The 18,763-nt window shown below is 38.9% G+C and overlaps 2 protein-coding genes across 4 annotated transcripts in view; both read right to left on the bottom strand.

Moving 5' to 3' along the window:
• eml6 (EMAP like 6) overlaps positions 1 to 1,568 on the bottom strand; it is a 52,730-nt gene extending 51,162 nt beyond the window's left edge. For both annotated transcript variants that reach the window (XM_022669963.2, XM_022669964.2), the window contains exon 1: positions 124 to 1,568. In XM_022669963.2, coding sequence (XP_022525684.1) covers positions 124 to 320 — 197 coding nt within the window. In that variant the 5' untranslated portion in view covers positions 321 to 1,568. The remainder of the gene's footprint in view (positions 1 to 123) is intronic.
• A 3,190-nt stretch (positions 1,569 to 4,758) lies between these two features.
• Positions 4,759 to 18,763, bottom strand: part of sptbn1 (spectrin, beta, non-erythrocytic 1) — a 125,476-nt gene continuing 111,471 nt past the window's right edge. For both annotated transcript variants that reach the window (XM_007231774.4, XM_007231775.4), the window contains 13 exons: positions 18,367 to 18,497; positions 17,857 to 18,061; positions 15,584 to 15,958; positions 15,183 to 15,427; positions 14,901 to 15,039; positions 14,712 to 14,796; positions 13,090 to 13,286; positions 11,428 to 11,519; positions 11,185 to 11,239; positions 9,840 to 10,051; positions 8,643 to 8,816; positions 8,513 to 8,555; positions 4,759 to 6,513 (listed from right to left, as the gene is read on the bottom strand). In XM_007231774.4, the coding sequence (XP_007231836.3) occupies positions 6,283 to 6,513; positions 8,513 to 8,555; positions 8,643 to 8,816; positions 9,840 to 10,051; positions 11,185 to 11,239; positions 11,428 to 11,519; positions 13,090 to 13,286; positions 14,712 to 14,796; positions 14,901 to 15,039; positions 15,183 to 15,427; positions 15,584 to 15,958; positions 17,857 to 18,061; positions 18,367 to 18,497 (2,184 nt within the window). In that variant the 3' untranslated portion in view covers positions 4,759 to 6,282. The remainder of the gene's footprint in view (positions 6,514 to 8,512; positions 8,556 to 8,642; positions 8,817 to 9,839; positions 10,052 to 11,184; positions 11,240 to 11,427; positions 11,520 to 13,089; positions 13,287 to 14,711; positions 14,797 to 14,900; positions 15,040 to 15,182; positions 15,428 to 15,583; positions 15,959 to 17,856; positions 18,062 to 18,366; positions 18,498 to 18,763) is intronic.

Below are 18,763 nucleotides of genomic sequence, written 5' to 3'. Positions count from 1 at the left end.
TTGTTGCCTCTGACTTGAATGAAGGTAAATAAGCTGATTTTTAATCACTATGAAAGAATCAGAAGCTCGATTGACACAGGTTGAGTAACCAGTATCTGTCGTGCTGCTGTTTTAAGGACTTACCTAATAATATCATCGTTGTGGCCCAAATAAAACTTCTGGCTGTGCTCCCTGGTGTTGTAGACGACGCCCACTCCGGCCACGAAGTAAACGATCTCCTTGCCCGCCGTGTAGAAGAGGTTGTTGCGGCACTGGTGGCCACGGTAGCCGTGGATCCACTCGAGCCGGAGCTGGCAGCGCGGAGCGGTCTTATCGGCCATGCTCTCCCGCGTTCACCCGCATCAACTCCGGCCGTGCAGCATCGGAGCACCCGCTGGAGGCGAGCCCAGGTCTGCTTCGGCCAAGGCGGACTGTCCCCGGGTCTGCTGCTGCTGCTGATGATCCTCTGGAGAGGGGGTGGATGGGCGTGTACTGCTATTGGAATGGAAAAAATTGGTCTTTCCTACAGATAGGTTAGCTAACCTAGCCAGGAATCCACAGAAACAGCCTAGAAACACTGCAGCAGCTCTGAGGTGTTGGGGTGGTGGTTCATCAGAGCCTGGGACCTTCTGGTCCAACCTTACAGAGAGCCAGGAGCCCCAGAAAAGCCCATAGCTAGCTATAGGAGGCTGCTAGCTATCTAACTAACTAGCTAGCTAACCTACCTGCTAACTAGATAGCTAGTTAGCTAACTAACAGTTAACCTAGCTAAATGACCCAACGTCAACAGCCAACCGTCTCAGCGTAGCCTCCTCCTTCCACAAGCTTCTGACCCACGTCCCTCATCCCTATCCGTCTATTACACCATCCCAGAAATGACAAATAAAGCCTAAATAAAGCTAAGAAAAATCATTTCCCCCCAAAGATAGCTAAGTTTCAGCACCTCACCATGATTCTGGAACTACTCCAGAGATTCAGAAATAACACAACAACAAGGCTAATCTAAAAAACAAAAGCTAAAAAGGGAGCAAAAATCAGCACAAATCCGCGCCGCTCGTTTTCTGTGCTTAATCCCTCCTAAAACCGAATTCAGCGCAGCGCAGATGACTCAAACAGGGTCTGGGCTTAAGCCTTGGCGTAGGATTTTGAGGAATATGGGCTCTAGTTTGGAGTTCCAATCCAGCTTGGTTACTACGACGCCTTGTGGCCCATGTCCGCTGATGCTGACACGTAAAAAGAGGGTGTCCGCTCGCAAGGTATCATGGGAGTTGTAGTCCAATTGCTTCACACGACAACGGCGGCGCTTGGCGAAAGAACTACAAGTTCCACGCTGCTCCGGCGCTGTCCAAGGTCCTGAGAAAGGGTTCCTATAAGGCAGCAATATCGACGCACAGCTACAGTAAAAATAGATAAACCGGCTTTAACCCGAGTTTAAACCGAGGTAAGAGCCCCTCCACATTAACCTGCAGCAGATTTAAACTGAACGCGAGGCTGAAACGCTCTGGCCGGCCGTCTCCGAGGGCTGCAGCGCGGTCACGGATTGGAGGGCATCCCCCGCCCCTCCCCATTCACTGCATCTCGCGGACAAGTGAGCCGAGCGAGCTGAGCGCGCGGCCTGGGGGTGGCAGGTTGAGACGCGGTCACGTGACGCTTCTACAACCGTGCATCTGTCAGCACTCGGAGGCAGCAGTGTTTCCCAGCCCTGCTCATGGATTCCCCTCCTCTCCTCACACTGCACTGCCTTTAAAGGGTGCTACATCAGTAATGCCTGATGTACTGATGTTTATTTACAGTACTGAAATTAAACTAAAACTGTGATCCACATAAACTGAAACAATATTCCTGTATTTTGTTTTTATTTATGTTTTGTATAAAGTAAGATACTGTTTATAATCAATGCTGTTCCTATTTTTAATATAAATGAGTTAAATGCTGTACTTAGTCATGCACGGTTCAAATAGCAGTGAAATTCTTATTATACATTTTATTATGCTGGCAAAATAAAAACAATAAAATAGACTAAAAATATTAACGGTGCAATGATTAAATGATGCTCTAATGTTAGGTAATATTTCAATATACATTTTGATTATCATTCATTGTTCCTTTAAATATATAAAATATAAAGATATTGTTCCACCACCAGATCACTATTCTCTTTTCTGAGTTTAGGGTGGAGGGTGGATAGGAGTCTCTGCCAGTGGAACAATATGCCACTATCAAACTATTAAGAATTTATCCTCATCGATAGCTCCAGTGCATTTTTCTGTGGGAATATATTTCTACTGTTTTTCCAAAAAAAAAAAGCACAGTTTACTGACTCCTTGCTTAGACCCATTGTTTGATCAGAAAATGAATGCAAAATGCTGGAATCCTCAATGATTGGGGGATGAATGAAGATAAATAGCTAAAGGCTTAAATAAAACATAGTAATAAAATAATTGTTCGAGATATTGCTTTAATTTTGAAGTACATTGAAGTATTTTTCTCAAATCTAAGAAAAGCTAATTGCATAAGAGAGATTACTGCTACTGTGCATTTGATTGGTTTGTGAGCTGATGCAGCTGATACAGCCAGACATTGTGTAATAGGTTTATATCTGGAATTTAAAAGCTTTAAAAATCTTTGGTACTGAAACATTTAACATTGTTCTGTGTTGAGAACCTTAGATATGTTTTCAGTATAAAAATGATCAGACATCTGATTAATCTTCACTCAATTACTCTATATGAACCCTTTCATTTTGTACTGACTCGGTTGTGCCCTCTAGTGTCTGTTTAGCTTGGTCAGGTTGATCACGCTTGTTGAGCAGATAAACCACCAAATATTAAACAGAAACATGAAACACCCCCACCATTTCAAAGAACACAGTTCCACTGCTCCAGTGCTCAATGCTAGTGCCAATAGTTTATGTTAATCTGCACCAGAAGGTCCTATTCTTTTGGCAATACTTATTTACAAGGACTAGAGAAGCTGTGTTTTCATTTGTTTTAAGTTTCTAAATGGGTACTTTTAAGAATTAGAATAGGTGTGCACAAACATTTGGACACTATAGTGTTTGCTGTACAGGTGTGGTGAACTGGAGGTGTGCGTGCTTAAATAGGAAGATAAGGGCCTGTTGGGTCTTCCTCACAACCTAATCCCAGGCATATGGTGCTTCCAGATGGTGTTACCTTAGAGTGAGAGAGACAGCACACAGCACACTCTTAACTTCTACACCTGACTCAGCATATACACCCATACCTTATCATATACCGTAGCACACAGTATACATTTCATATTCCATTATTTCTAACACCTAACATGAAATAAAAATCCCAGTTCGGGATTGGCCCCATGCCTGTATACGTTATGAGTGAGGTTGAAAACTGGCCATCATGCTCATGGCAAGGCAATGTGAATTATTGGAGATTGTTTAGGCATTTAATATACTTAATACACACTGGGAATACATCATAGGAGGCATTACCACCCTCAGTGGACGGCTCAATGAGTGAAGTAATTATGGTGACCAGAAAGCAGGAGGCCACACTCATACCTGTCAAGTTTTAGATTTAAAAATAAGGGATATTTTCCTCTGTACGCTTAAAGCCGTCCCACCAGCCCAACGAAGGTTCAGTATCCCTTACATTTTAAGACAGGTTTACAAAAAATCTAAAATAACCACAAGTGAACCACTTACACACTACAATTAGATTATAAGAATCTGAAATGTTTTGGGCATTCCTACATATGTCATTCTTTTAATACAGCCAAATTAAAAACCCTTTTCTATATATTTAAAGAAAAATAAGATTTCATGTCTTTTTTGTAATAAATGCACTCTTTTATATGATATATTTTTTATTTATTTAACGGATTTAAAATTGAACAAAGGGTGCACAAATTCTGCAAAATTACTGTTGGTGACCTAAAAATAGTATCATGAGCTTTTACTAAAAGGCCATGGACCAGATATGTTTCATCAGTAAAAATTAGTCCTAAGGGGCCTGCACAATAATTTTTAATTAATACTTCTTCCTTTTGATCACTCCACCCCTGATTAGTTCAGTTAATTTCGGTCCTCTCCACATTTCTGCTTGAACTGAGTCACAAGCTGTAAATTTTTATTTTAAAAGGTTTAATCTGTGTGTTTTATTTTGGAGACGAGTATTTTTAAGCAGCTATCAGAAAAATCTCATCACAGTTTACATGATTAGCCTACCGTTACCTTTCTTTTAGAAAAATCGCTGAATATCCAGATATGTTTTAACATCAGCAGCTCCAACTAGCTGCCTGAACTCACAGCGACGGGGGGGGGCTTCCCCACACTGACCCTCCTTTGCAAGCTGATTGGCTGTTTCTCCTGAAAGGCGGGACTTTCTCCTTGAATCGGCTCCACGATTGGTTAAGAGACACAGAGCGGTCAGTGCCCTGTCTCCTCAATAATATATATATTTTTATTTTAATAGAATACGGGAAATTTACGGGAAAATACTAATACGGGAGGACGGCGGGAAAGAAGAGTAAAATACGGTAGTTTCCCGGCCAAAACGGGAGACTTGACAGGTATGGCCACACTAGCTTATTCACATGTCAGTGCCGCACTCTTTATCTTCCATGTGACATGGCAAAAATCATGGGACAAGATACTTGGTGTTAATGTGCGTGTAGTCCTGGCATTAACCTATTCAATTAGTGATTAATAAAGTAGGTGTTTCTAACGAAGTGTCTAGTGAGTGTATCAGCCCAGATCTGTTTAAACAGTGTAAACACAGAAACAGAGTGATCAGACAGCAGTAATGTTTAAAAGCATTTTAATGACATCGCACATATTTAACAGAGAGGGGTAAGGTCTACAGGTGCAGTTTCATACATCTGAGTCAGACGTGGGGGTTTACTATACGCCCCCCACAGCCCTGACCTCGCAAAAGGATTTCATTCCTATTATGTAGTTTTTGATTGTGCAGTAGATGAATTTCTTCTTCATTTTTTTTTCATTACAATACATACAGTGACAGAGAAATGCACACTATGTATCAAAGAGCGGGATAATGTAGCAAAAAAGAAAAAGAATTAGAATGCGTAGTGCTATAGCCAACAAGCAAGCAACCGTATTTTTTTTCTTTTTTGAGTAACTTTACCTTTTTCCAGTAAATGCTTTGAGTTCCACTTTCCACTTAACATTGATGCTATAGAGTGTTTATAATACATCTAGCTTTTTTCAATACTCTGTACTAGAATTATTTGAAACATATATTATGATGCAACTTAGGAGAAATAACAAAAAACAAAAAAAAAAACCCAGAAAAGAAGGAAAACGTAAAAAATAAAAAATAAAGGAAAAAAAGGAACGGATTTCTAGTTCTTTTGTACTGTATATAGCAACATTCTTACAGGTCAAGAATCAGAATCTGGTTTAAGACCCACTTCAGCTTTAACTGAAGGACACGAGACAAGCATGGCCCCAAATATTGTTAATCTACCTTCATATTTAACACGGATTTCTACAGCGAGCGAGTGATTCCCAAAAAGGTCAATTTGTCCAAGCGGTCAACTGCGACTAACTAAAGCGAATGGAATTACTGCGAAGATTAATGGAATTTTTGTTCGTCTAGAATTCTGAAATTCTGGAATTCGAGTTTCGTCCACAGGCAGTTTTCTTTTTGTTTTTTCATTTTTTTCTTTTATCGAAGCGTCACTCACTGTCTTCTGCTCCACCCGGACAGCAAAGAGAGGACGCCGGGCGCCTCTCCAAGACAGCCTCACAAAATTGAGGAAAGTGTTTTAAATATCCACACCCTTCAAACGACACACAGTTACAAAAAAGAGTGATATTTAATAATTAATAATAATAATAATAATAATAATAGTAATAATAATAATCGTAGATTTTCAAATTCAATGACAATAAAAACAGAATAGCTTAAAAAACACATCTGGTCCTCTGGAATTTTCCAAACTCGACTTGAAGACTTGAAGGTGGAGCTCCCTGACATACAACACACCCTAGCTAAAAATATGATATCTTTTTTTTTTTTTGTTATTTTTAAACTTAATTTTTTAACATAATCGTTTCTGTTCTTTTCCTTTAATGCGACTTTGGAACCCGATCAGAGGGACTTTAGGCACAGAGTGTGGTGTACTGGTTCTTGAGCTTGCATGCTGGAATATCACTCAAGGTGGACAGACACGAATGAGAAAACAGAAAAGCAAAGAAGGAAGAGAAAAGAAAGAAGAAATGATGAACAGATGTAGGGGAAGGGTGGGGGAAGCGAGGGAGGGGAATGTTTCCGTTAGGCTATGGGAATAGGGAACAGGCCTCTACTGCTTCTTCTTGCTGAAGAGACTGAAGCGTTTCTCTTTGTCTTTCTCCTTGTCTTTCTCCCGCTTGCCCGGGCTGGACTCGGTGGTCAGGGTGACGGTTGCCGGGAGCGTCTGGGCGCGGCTGGAGACGGGAGTGCTCTGGTTGCTGGGGGTGATTTCTGACTTGTCGGAGGCTGAGGAGCCGGTGGTCGCGTTTTGAATGGCCTGGATCCACGTGTTCATCTCCTCCTGCAGAAACCGACCACAGGAATCAGGAATCGAACACTACAGTGTTGAGTTATGATTCTGCTTGTTTAGATTCACGTGGCAATGCTAAGGATAACCTTCAGTCGGAATGTGACTGGGATTTGATTTGATTTATTTATTTAAATAACAGGGACAATACACATTAATCGACATCATTATTTCATAATGTAAATGTGTTAGATTCAGCCAGATGGCTTATATTAATCTGCTCTCCCTGGCAGGTTGATGTTCTAAAGAAAAACATCTTTAACAACAAGGTAGAAAGTCAATCATTGGATTGAAAACACCTTAGACAGCTACACAAACAACCAGTTTGCCCAAACTTGACTTTGGTACCATACTTGTACTGGGAACAGATGGAAATTTACCCTCCGTTCTTTAACACAGCAGTGAACACACTCAGAAGACACAAAGGAAGACACTGAGAACATGGTTAATGGTCCACCACTGCACAATTACAACTTATTACAACCAATTACAACCATGGTGGCCTTTTGTTCCCTCTGGTCGACCAGCATAGTCATGATATTTGACCAGCTTGTTCATGCCGTTCAACAATTGTTGTGGTCTACTTGGTCATGTTGGTCAACCAGCTCAGTCATGATGCTCCACCAACTAGGTAATTTGTGTGGTCATACTGGTTGTGTAGCTTGATTATATTGATCTTACACCTGTACAACATAAAACTAAACCAACTAAACTTAAACAAAAGGTTCTCTATGCTCTTCTCAACAGGGCTGATTGACAATGCTTAAGATACAATGCTTAAGGCAATATTTACCACTGTCATCAGTTTGTTTCTTCCTGCCACCTGAATGAATCATTATCAAACACCCACCACCTCCACAACACACCACGACTCCATGTTTTATTCCATATTCCAGTGAGTCATATTAATCTGCTATACAGACCATGACTGAACTGTCATACAGCCGACCTCAACATAATGCAGACATCAATTGTGCAGCACTAATCCATTTCACAGCATTTACATGGTAATATATTTTAATCAGTTATTATCCTCCATCAGGCAGTAAGGCAGTACTGGCTTCTCAGTTCTGCCCTGCTAATTTTGGTGTTTCCCTGCTTTGATAAACCAGTGTAACTTTGAAAGCACTTGTTAATGAGCTGATTAGTTGAATCAGGTGTGCTGGGAGAAGGGAAAGCACTAAATATGCAGGGCAGGAGTGCACTAGGTCCAATTATACTTTATGTTTTTTGATTATGAGTGCTTTTCCTTTTATTATAATTATTGCTAACATTTTACAACAATGTTACATCAATTAATAGTCCTTATGACAGTAATACATATTAATAAATAGTTCAATAATGTTTAAACTAATTATTGATACTAATTATTAAACTAATAATTGACAATACTTGTTGTAAACAAAAAAATTGAAACATTAGTTTAAAAAATGTAATTATTAATAATGTATTAACTAGTGGCAGTTAATAATTAATTGAGAAATTCTGTCATAAGTACTGTTAATAATGGTACAGCATTATAATTTTTTTTATTTTTGATTATACCATACTCTCTTATGTTTAAAGTATTTATTTGTTTAGTTTTTTGTTATTTGGCATAATAAAAAATAACAAAAAACTAAACAAATAAATACTTTAAACATAAGAGAGTATGGTATAATCAAAAATAAAAAAATTATAATCAAAATTCGTCAAAATCGAAATTTATATTTGATATATCCACAGAGACTACCAAGCTCACTACCATTTATTTCAATCTGATCAAACTACATTTTTAAAGTTGTTCAATGTGTCTTTCTAACTGAAACTAATGGTCGGCTGATTGACCGGTATTGAGAAACACTGCAGTAAGGTGATGGCAAGGTGTGGCTCAATGATGGTTCTTTGTTGGACACATGAGGGCGCTGCTTAGTCATTTTTGTCTGGAAAATGTTTCAAACTGCATGCTACCTCTTCAAATAGGCATTCAGAAGTTTAAAAATAAAGGACTTACATCATCTTTGGCTTGGAAGAGATATTCATTTCCATCTGTCACTCTGTTAAAAATGAAGAAGAAATCAAGTTAATGCACAAAAAATGGTTTAAGGATCAGCATAGAATTCAGATTATGACCATCTTCTCACCTCAGTTTGAAAACGTGCTTCTTCTTCTTGTAGTCGACGGCGACCTCGCACACGGCGTCCTTTAGACTGACGGGGATTTCGTTGTGATACGGGATTCCCTGCCCAGCGTTCTTATTGTCTTTGTAGAAGCCCATCTCCTGGTTGTTGATGACGCAGTACACATTATGCCAGGACCTGCAGGACAGAACACAAAAAAGAACATGGTCAGACATGGGCAGTTTTTTATGGAATATATTTTTATGGCTTGTTTTATCAAACATTTATATATAACAACAATTATATATAAGTATCTGACATCATAGTCATACAGTAAGGGTGGAGTAGTATTATATTAAACTGTACAGAATGATCACTGAACCATTTTACACTTTTAGTTTCTAATCACCTTCAGAAAACCTGTGACTGTTTTAACTGAGTTTATCCTTTCTCTTATTATTTAATCTACTACTCTTCTTACTTTTTATTTATTTATTTTTATTCATTTATTTATTCATTTATTATTTTGATTATTATGATCTTAGTTCATTATTATTAATTTGACCATTTCTCATCACTCTTATCATTTACTTATACTATTATATAGTATAACTATATACAGCTCTGGAAAAAAAAGAAGAGACCGCTTAAAATTATGAGTTTCTGTGATTTTTCACAGAAAAATACAAGCCATCAAACCAAGCTGAACTGCTTGAATTTTTGCACCAGAAGTGTCATAGAGTTATCCAAAATTAGTGTGTAAGACTGGTGGAGGAGAACATGCCAAGATGCATGAAAACTGTGATTAAAAAGCAGGGTTATTCCACCAAATATTGATTTCTGAACTCTCAAAACTTTATAATTATGAACCTGTTTTCTTTGCATTATTTGAGGTCTGAAATCTCTGCATTTTTTGTGTTATTTCAGCCATTTCTCATTTTCTGCAAATAAATGCTCTAAATGACAATATTTTTTATAGAATAAAACAACAATGTTCATTTTACTCAATCATATACATATAAATAGCAAAATCAGAGAAACTGATTCAGAAACTGCTGTATATATATTACATTTCTTATCAAACGTTTTTAATCCCTTTTATACTGTAAATGCTCAGCTGCACTGTAAATGAGGGTCACTCTTAAGATTCTCCCGAGTTAAAATAAAGGTTGATTGATCGATTGATTGATTTATGTAGCTATATACAGTATGGTGGAGTACCTGTTAGAGGCCTTCTTGTTGTGGCCCTCCCACTCATGCTTGCGGTGCAGGAGGCCCTCCAGCTGGGCGGAGGGGGAATCCTGGCCCTTGGCCGGCAGGGTTGACGACTGGCTGCCCTTGGTGCGTCTGCCTGAGGTCGGGGACGGGATGGGGCTGGGCTCTTTGGAGCTGCGCTCAGGCACGCCGTTCACTATCTCTCCATCCACTCCGTCCTGATTTACACAGAGAAAACACAGTGTAAAAACAGTGCAGGTATTTCCAAAAGGTCACAAAGCCGGGGGCCTGTGCTGTTCCTGGTCACCATGCCGCCCACGACAGACTGAGCTTTTGATTTCTTTAGTTGATGGATTTTTCTTACTTAGCTTCCCTGATGTTGTGATCAGTCTTTATATGATCCTGAGACATTGGCTAGCAGACAGTTTCCAGCAGTCTAGCACTCTATTCTAAACTTCTGTTTATTTTAACCTCTTTTCTCCTGTTTACTTTGCAGGAAGGTAGGTTATTACTCTGTCTTTTCTTTCCTTTTTTTTCTGGTTTCAGTTAAGGTAGCTGGGGCTGGAATAAGATTTTTTTTTTTTTTTTTTTAGCATTAAGCTCACATTGAAGCCATTCTGTGATCGTCTTTTTACTTATATGTGCTTTGTCATGTTCCTAATACATATTTACTGAAACAAACCTGTGCCTGGTCTGTGTGGTCTTTGATTTATGGTATGCTGTTGAATTCTCAAACCCTAGACATGTTGATCAGTTGTAGGAATTTCTTAAGTTTAAATTAAATTGGGTTCGTTACAACAGAATAAAGTCATAAGCTTAATTTTTAAATGGAAACTGTAATACATTTTTTGTTCCAAGTCATTTTAAAGCATTTCTATTAGTCAATTCATTATGAAATTAAACAAAATATAAATATTCACATTCTGCCAGATTCACATAGTCAAATAATGTAAAAAAAAATGCAAACATGGCAAAACAAGATTTATCAATCTGACCTGTTATTGCTGTACTATTACTATTACTGTTACTATAAGCTGTACTGCATATGTTGACACTGTTGTCACAAACTTTCATGAAGTTAAATGACAAACTTTTATTAGGCTTATACTGTAACAAATGCCAATTATAACACTTCCAGAGTTACAATTACGTTTATATGAACTATTGTAGCATTTATGGCAATGGGCATTTGCTGGAATTAGCCTTTATAAATGTATCTACAGATTTATTAATAGTCTTATAATAGGTCCTACAATTTTAACATTACATTGACTGAAGTCAGTAGTTAAAGTATGGGCATCTTTTGTGAGATGTGGTGGTTTATGTTTGAGGTGCAGGATCTGGAACTTACCCGAGGGGAATCCTGGTCTGATGGCAGTCCGTTCTGAGCAATCTGCTCTCCGTCTCTGTAGGGAAAATGTATGAAATTAAAACAATGATCTAATACAGGAAAAAATGCATCTTTATATAAATATACCTCAAAAACCAGCTAGATTCTAGTAAATATTACGTTTCTTATGTGGAAGGAAGTGTTTTAGAAGGTCAGGCAGGCTGTGTGTTTAGTTTAGTTCTGCTCTAGTGCTGGAGTTCTCACCTCTGTTCCTGGATCTCTTCTGGCTCGGGCGTGGGGGGTTTTCTCCTTCTTTCCTCTTCCTCTTGCTGTCTTCTCACTTCCAATAACTCCATCTGAACAAAGAGGAAGGAAAGGTCAGCCGATCAGAGTCACCGACAAAAAAAAGCAAATGACACCCAGTTCTGTCTCTTTAAACTGAAATAACTGTTTTAGCTGTTGGAAATAGCAATATAGCACTGTTAAACTACATCTAGACACTTTCTGCCATTATAATACATCAGTACATAGCATATAAAAATATTTACCATGTGGATATCTGTAACTACTGTAATTTTGGCATAATATCAAATTATAATATACATTTTCATAAAATATATAATGTAAAAATACTGACTGCAAACATTTCTACCCCTTCAAAGAGACGGACCTTTTTCAACAGACATCAATTTTTATTATGTATTTGTAATTATACTGACCGATTTATTTTATATGATTCCATTTTTTAAAGCAATAAAAAGTGAAACATTCTATATTACACTATAATAATAATAAAAAAATGATACTATAATAAGATGTATTGTTTAATTGCACATCAAAATAATTGTAGTATAATTGTAATTTTATATTTTAATATTACTAATATATGTAAAAACGTTTTAGCATTATTTTGTATATTGTATGTAGTCAAACAGTGTACCCAGAGGGGCATTTAAATTAGGCTTAATTTAAGGCTTAAATTACACCAATTGTTAAACTCATCAATGGCTAGGAGCTTCTGGAGCCCCAGAGTCAGTATTGTGTTCATGTTATTAGTCAATAACACATTTTAAAATGTAACAGTTCTGAGAATATTAGGGCTTAATGGTGCTGATTTATGATTTACAGATTTATAGAGGAAAACATCTAATTCAAAAGGATTTTCCTATAATTTCAGTTGTTTCCTTTCCTAAAAGTGCTACTTTAAATCCTCTTGTCACACAAGTGAAGTAGCTACTAGGGGTGAGTTCAGCAATGGTCATTTCCCTGTTTCTCACTTCTGTTTTCTGTTAAAAATCTTTCCTAAGGGTTCTCACACCTAGTTTTTAGGCCCTATTTGCAGTTTCTAATAGTTTGTCAGTTCCATGTTTTTAAAAACATAGAATTTTAGGCTTAAAATCAAACAAACTGCAGTGTTGTCCTCTACATAAAAATATAGTTTAGTCAAAAGGTCTTCTGACTTAAACATTAGTAAAGGAGCTGCACTTGAAATTGATTTAATTTTATGTAAGATGTTTAGTCTGAGCCTCCTTCTCATCTGCAGGTAAGAACGTCCCCATCGCATGATCTCCAGACTGGGAGACTTGATTTTTTTGGAGCTCTGAGCCCTTGCTGGAATTTAAACTTTAATTTGAACTTGATAAGCAGCTCATAGGGGCAGACTAGAGCTGTGAAATTACACTATATAAAATAATACTTGCTTTTTAGATGTAAAGTTCATAATTCTAATAATGTTATTTAATTTCTTTATTTTTTTATTATATAAAAAACACGTTACTGCCACCTTCTGGTCTGGTTTTCTTTGGTATTTGGATGGAGAGATTTTTAAAAAGGTTCTTCATCTGTGTTTTTGTGGTGCAACGTGCTCTCAGAACACAGATACGGATGTGGATGAGGCCCCAGACAGCCACTTTCTCCGTGTCTCACCGTGGTCAGCCTCTCCAGTGCAGAGAAGCGCTCCTCCCAGGTAGCGGCTGACTTCTCGAAAGCCTCGTGTCTCTTGATCAGTTTCTCCACGTCGTCCACACTCTGACCCATCTCCCTGCTGGACAGATACGGCTCCTGCCCCAGCAGCCACGCCTCCGCCACCCCCGCATCCCGTGAGAACTGGTGCACTTCCAAAACTGCAGAGACACATCACATACCACACACGCACACAGAAAGACAAGAAAAGAGAGGGGAAGTGAGTGCAAAGGTGAATTTACACACATCCTCTTTCATTTTGAGGCGCGTTTCGGCAGAAATGAGTGAGCAACAGCTGCAAAAAGACCCCTAACATTTCCCTAACACCAAGTGCACTATTTATACCGTTATTGTCATGCAAAACAAAACTTATCCATATTTATCTTTCACTTCTCTTTTTCAACATAATGTTAATCTAAGAGTTTTTCTGTACATAATTTCCAGATTTTTACTATGAATGGACAATACAAATGCTCAAAATGACTTAAAATAAACCTTTTACTTCCACTCAAAGTCAAGAAAAGTTCTTTTGTTCACCTGTAAAAAGCTAAATTACATTTTTTCCCCCAATTTTGTTTGGCTGACTAGCCCACCCACTCAGCCACATTCCCACTTTCATTAGTAATGCCCCCAACATCAGGAGGGTCAACACTAGCACATGCCTCCTCTGACACACGTGAAGTCAGTCACTGCCTCTTTTCCAACTGCTTCTGATGTAGCATTACTGAGTACTCAGCACAGTCAGAGGAAAGCGCAGTGACTCGGTTCCGATACATCGGCTTACAGATGCCTGTGCTGACCGACATCACCATGGGATTAACGTAACGAAAGAGCGCTGTCTACCCACCCAGAGAGAGTATGGCCACTTGCGCTCAATGGGGCTCCGGCTGTTGATGGCAAGCAGCATGACCGGGATTTAAACTGGTGATCCTCGGAACATAGTGTCAGTGCCAAAGCTACTGTTTTTACCGATACAAGATTTCGGCATTACAGTGACAATATGACATTTAGACAAGCCTGGCTGTTGTCCTGGCCCTTCCTGTGGTAGATTGAAGTTTGTTTCCCCAGATAGATTAGCACACCTCGTTACACCAGTAAGAGTTCTGAGGTGAGACTCTTACTTCCTACCCCTGCATCTCTGCATCTTTTTTGTTATTTCAGCCATTTCCCATTTTTCTGCAAACAAATGCTCTAAATTACAATATTTTTTTTGGAATTTGGATAAAATGTTGTCTGTAGTTTATAGAATGAAACAACAATGTTCATTTTACTCTGGCACCTCCAGCTACTTCTACCTTTAGAGCTTATCTTAAAAGGTTATTTCTGTAAAAACCTAGTTTTTCTTTTGAATAGTGATTCCACGGAACACAATATTACTTAGGGTCCCATGACCTTTGGCATGTCAGCATACAAAATCATGGGTATGTAAAAAGTGCTATTTTATTAAATTACTTTACATTAGGTTTTTTATTATAGTAGGATAGATGTAAGGCTTTTGCTATTAATCTTATTATTACACTTTCAAGCAAGAAATTAATTAAATTAACAAAATTGTACGTTGTCAGTATGTAAATGAGTGCACTTACTCAGTCTTAGCCATTCCCATCTGTCCTCCCACTTGTCAATCATTTCTTTCCTCTTGTCTGTCAACTGTAGCAACTTGTCTTTAATCTGTGGAGGCAGAAGATGCAAACCAGATTAATTTCAAATACAATCTTCAGTCAAAAAGACCAAACACCTCTTCACTCCATATAAAAAGAAAAGCTATCCCTCACCTCCTCTGAAGCGTAGTGTTTCCGTGCCAGCAGAGACTTGCCCAGCTCGATGCAGGCAGTAAAGCTGTCATTACGGGCATCTATCTCAGCCTTGATGCCCTGGTGGTTGTTCATTAGCAGCTCCACAGAGGACACGTCCCTGTTGGGGACCAGTGGACACACAGTCAGACAACAATATACTGTATTTTAGGGGGCAAATAGAGCTATAAACACATTTGCAGACTACACAAACACAAACACAAACACACACACACAAACACAAACAAACACACAAACACACACCTGGGTTTCTCCTGGGCCTCGATAAGGCGGATGACGTCCTCCATCCAGAGCATGAGGTCGCGCACCATGCTGAAGAAGCGGAACTTGTCTCCGGTGTCCAGCAGACGCGCCCTTCGTCCTTCACAGGCTTCCAGTAGATTCCGCCATGCGTCCAAAACTTCAGTCTCCCTGCGCTGGATATCGTCTGCTTTATCACCAGCATACGCCGACTGCAAACGCACCGCATCTTCCTGCAGCTGCCGCACCTATATACACAAACAGGGGAGACAGAGAGGGGTTTTAATCAAATGGTTTAAAAAATAAAATCTTTTATACTTTTATTTTTTATTATTATTATTATACTCTGAAGACATTTAATTATTTTGCTTAAATTGGCAATAGGACAAAACATGCTCACAAACCTGTGTCCCCAGTGCCTGGATGTCATGCTCGAAGGTGGTGTGCATCCTCTGCAGCGTCTCCACTGTGTTCTGGTCTCGGCCCAGTTCTTCAGGCAGCATCTTGTGTTTGTCGAGGATGCGGCTCAGGATCTCCTTCGCGTCGTGGTAGAACTTGTGCAGCTCGTAGGACGCGGCCAGGATCTGCGTGCGGGTATCGATCAGCTCCAGAAGATCCGCCCACGCCTCGTTCAGCCCGTCCTTCCACTCTGCGACCGTCGCTGCATCAGTGTGACCGGCGTTGATGAGCTCGTCAGCCATTCGGTTCACTGAATCCACGCGTTCCTGACCGATGTTACCGGTGTCGCGAGCGAACTCACGGAAACGCTCCTGTAACATCTGGACACGGGAAAAACAAAGAAGGATGTATATCAGGAACCTGAAAAAATCCTTTTTTAAGAAACATTCTGGATAAAGCTGTAGTCAATGCAGAGTAGTGCTGGGCGGTATACTGGTTCATTTGGTATACCGCGGGGTGGACTTGATCCGGTATGTGTTTTTCTCAAACCGCCATACCGCTAGAGGGCGCTGCGGAGCGCCATGCGGAACAGAACCGTCAAAGAAGACACAACACTGGTATGAGTGTTTTTATCCCAGTAAAATAGAGCAGTAACTACAGCCCTTTTAAATATATTATTACTGTAGCTCATAGGATAATTTGAATTTATTTTTTCACTGGAGAAAAAAGGGAATTGTGGCTGATTTAAATACTGTAATGCCTATAATGGCTTCAGTAATAACACGTAGTAAATTGATAGTAAATTTGCAGTTTGTGTTGTCTTGTGAAAAACCTCCTAAAACTTGTTCTTTTGGGGCCGTTAGGATGCAAATATTAGGTAACTTGCCAACCATAAACAGTAAAAACAAAGCAAATCATTATTTTATATTACTTGGTACAGTTGCCGCACAAAAATGTAAAACTGGCAGCAATGTTTGGAAACAATGAGGTGAAGGCTGACTTGAGTATCTTAGCTTAGCTTGAAGCTACCTTAGAAATTAGCAAGCTAAAGAAGCTCATACTATAAAAAGTAAAAACGCTATAATTGTGCTGTGTCATTATACACTTACCACAGTACAGTACCACACACTGAGATTTAGTAAAAGTTTACTATATGTTTTAGTATGAGTTTTTTTTGTCTACATGAAAATACAGCTATATACTTATTTCCAGGGCATTTTTAAGGCTTTTCTTTTGGCCTTTTGATCATCTGTATTTATTTACATAGAGTACAGAGCTAAAGGGCTCACACAACGGAGAACACTAAAAACGAACAAAAAGAAAGAAAAAAAAAAAGATACATAATTTTAACTGGATAGTAGGGCAGTTGTATGATCTGCAATAATATTGCCAACATTTTTTTAATATTTATATTGCAAAAATACACTGAAATATGTTTTTAGGGTAATATGGGCCATCAGGGTACAGCCTTTTTGCTATTTGTTGCAAAAGGAAAAAAAAAATCACACAGTTCTCATGTTAAAATATCTTCTAGAGACATTATATCTGTCCTGTATCATTTATTTTACTTGAATCCTGACTATATGAAGTGCATTATTAGTATCATGACATTATAAATCATTCACTTTTGTTACAAGCCAGTGAAAATCTTAATTAGGGGAGTCCAATATCAATGTAATGTAATGTAATATTCCTTTTGTTGCAGCATAGTAGTTATTCTTGCAATTATATATTTTTTAATTCAATGTTTTGTCATCTCGCCAGGAATATTGTTATTGCAAAAAACTGTAAAATATTGTGATATTATTTTAGGGCCATACTGCCCACCCCTACTAGACAGCATGTACATATACACTAGCTGTGTTTGGAGGAAGCAAAGTGATTGAAGTTATTATTGGTGTTTAGCTCTCATCTACCAAGGAGCTAACTAAGCAAAAAAATAGAAAAAGAAACACTAACCCTTAATCATACAGCATATATGGATTTAAATAATCAACTAATACTTTAGACTGTATGGCACCACCAGAGATGTAGATTTATTGCTTATTAACATAACATGATTTAAAACCATAAATCTCTTCCGGTTTAATAATGTAAAGTGGAATGAAACACTACGGTTTGGATCTGTCAAATATTCTGCGTGATTACAAACAAGACTGAAAGAGGGAGAATAAGAATGAGAGTACACAAGAGATATAAACAGAGAGAAAAAGAGAAGGAGAAAAGTAAGAGAGCAGAAGGTATAGTGAAAAGCAGTTTTATTGATCTGCAGTCTTACCGTCACGTGTTCGTAATCCTGTCCCAGCTCATGCGATCCTGCCACCACTTCTCTCTCTGCGATCCACTGCTCCAGATCATCCACCTCCCGGTTCAGCTGGAAGAGACGGAACCGTTCGTCCAGTTTTCCTCTCCTCTCCTCCGACAGGTCCTTCAGTCCTGCGTATAGCTTATCCACCTGAGACTGGCGCATCCCTATTCTCTCACTGCACAGAACAGACACACACACACAATAACCATCAGAGCCTGCCTCCCACCAGAACATCATCAACACTCAAACAACTCTCAAAGAAATGCCCAGTTCCATTTCTAATTTGTACTCCTTTTGGAAAGTCACCCTTCCAATCCTTCCCATAAGAAATAGGACAACCCTTCAAGAACCCAATAAAACATTTAAAAGTAAGTAAATGAATAAGAGGGCAAGGGGTGGAATAGGATTGGCATGCAAATTGTGTTCATGACAGTTTGGGCCAAACATGTCTTGGCAGATCTATATGGGGTGGCGCTGTACCTCTCTGGGTGATTGGCGGCCACCAGGCCACGGCTGGTCTTGGAGAGCTGGTGGACGGTCTCAGCGTAGTCCTCCACTGCCTGCTCCAGGATCTGATGCTTCTTCAGCATGGTCACTGAGCTCTGCTCATCCTGTGAAAGAAACAAGACGTCATCATACAGAAATATCTCACAAAAAATCAAGAATCTATGGGTCTATCAATATCTAAATACACTTTAAATAGGGCTGGACAATTAATAATACTTGTATCCTTATTACAGTATGAGTTTCTGCAATAAGCACACTGAAATAACTGCGATAAATCCTCAATTACCAGAAAACTAATGTGCAGCAACAGAGGGGGCTCTTTTGTCAATTTTGGGTACCCTAATCAGTTCATGACTTTTTAAATGTGTGC

The sequence above is a fragment of the Astyanax mexicanus genome, chromosome 16 (assembly GCF_023375975.1).
Source record: "Astyanax mexicanus isolate ESR-SI-001 chromosome 16, AstMex3_surface, whole genome shotgun sequence".
NCBI lineage: Eukaryota > Metazoa > Chordata > Actinopteri > Characiformes > Acestrorhamphidae > Astyanax > Astyanax mexicanus.
This window is presented reverse-complemented; position numbering and strand designations above follow the sequence as displayed.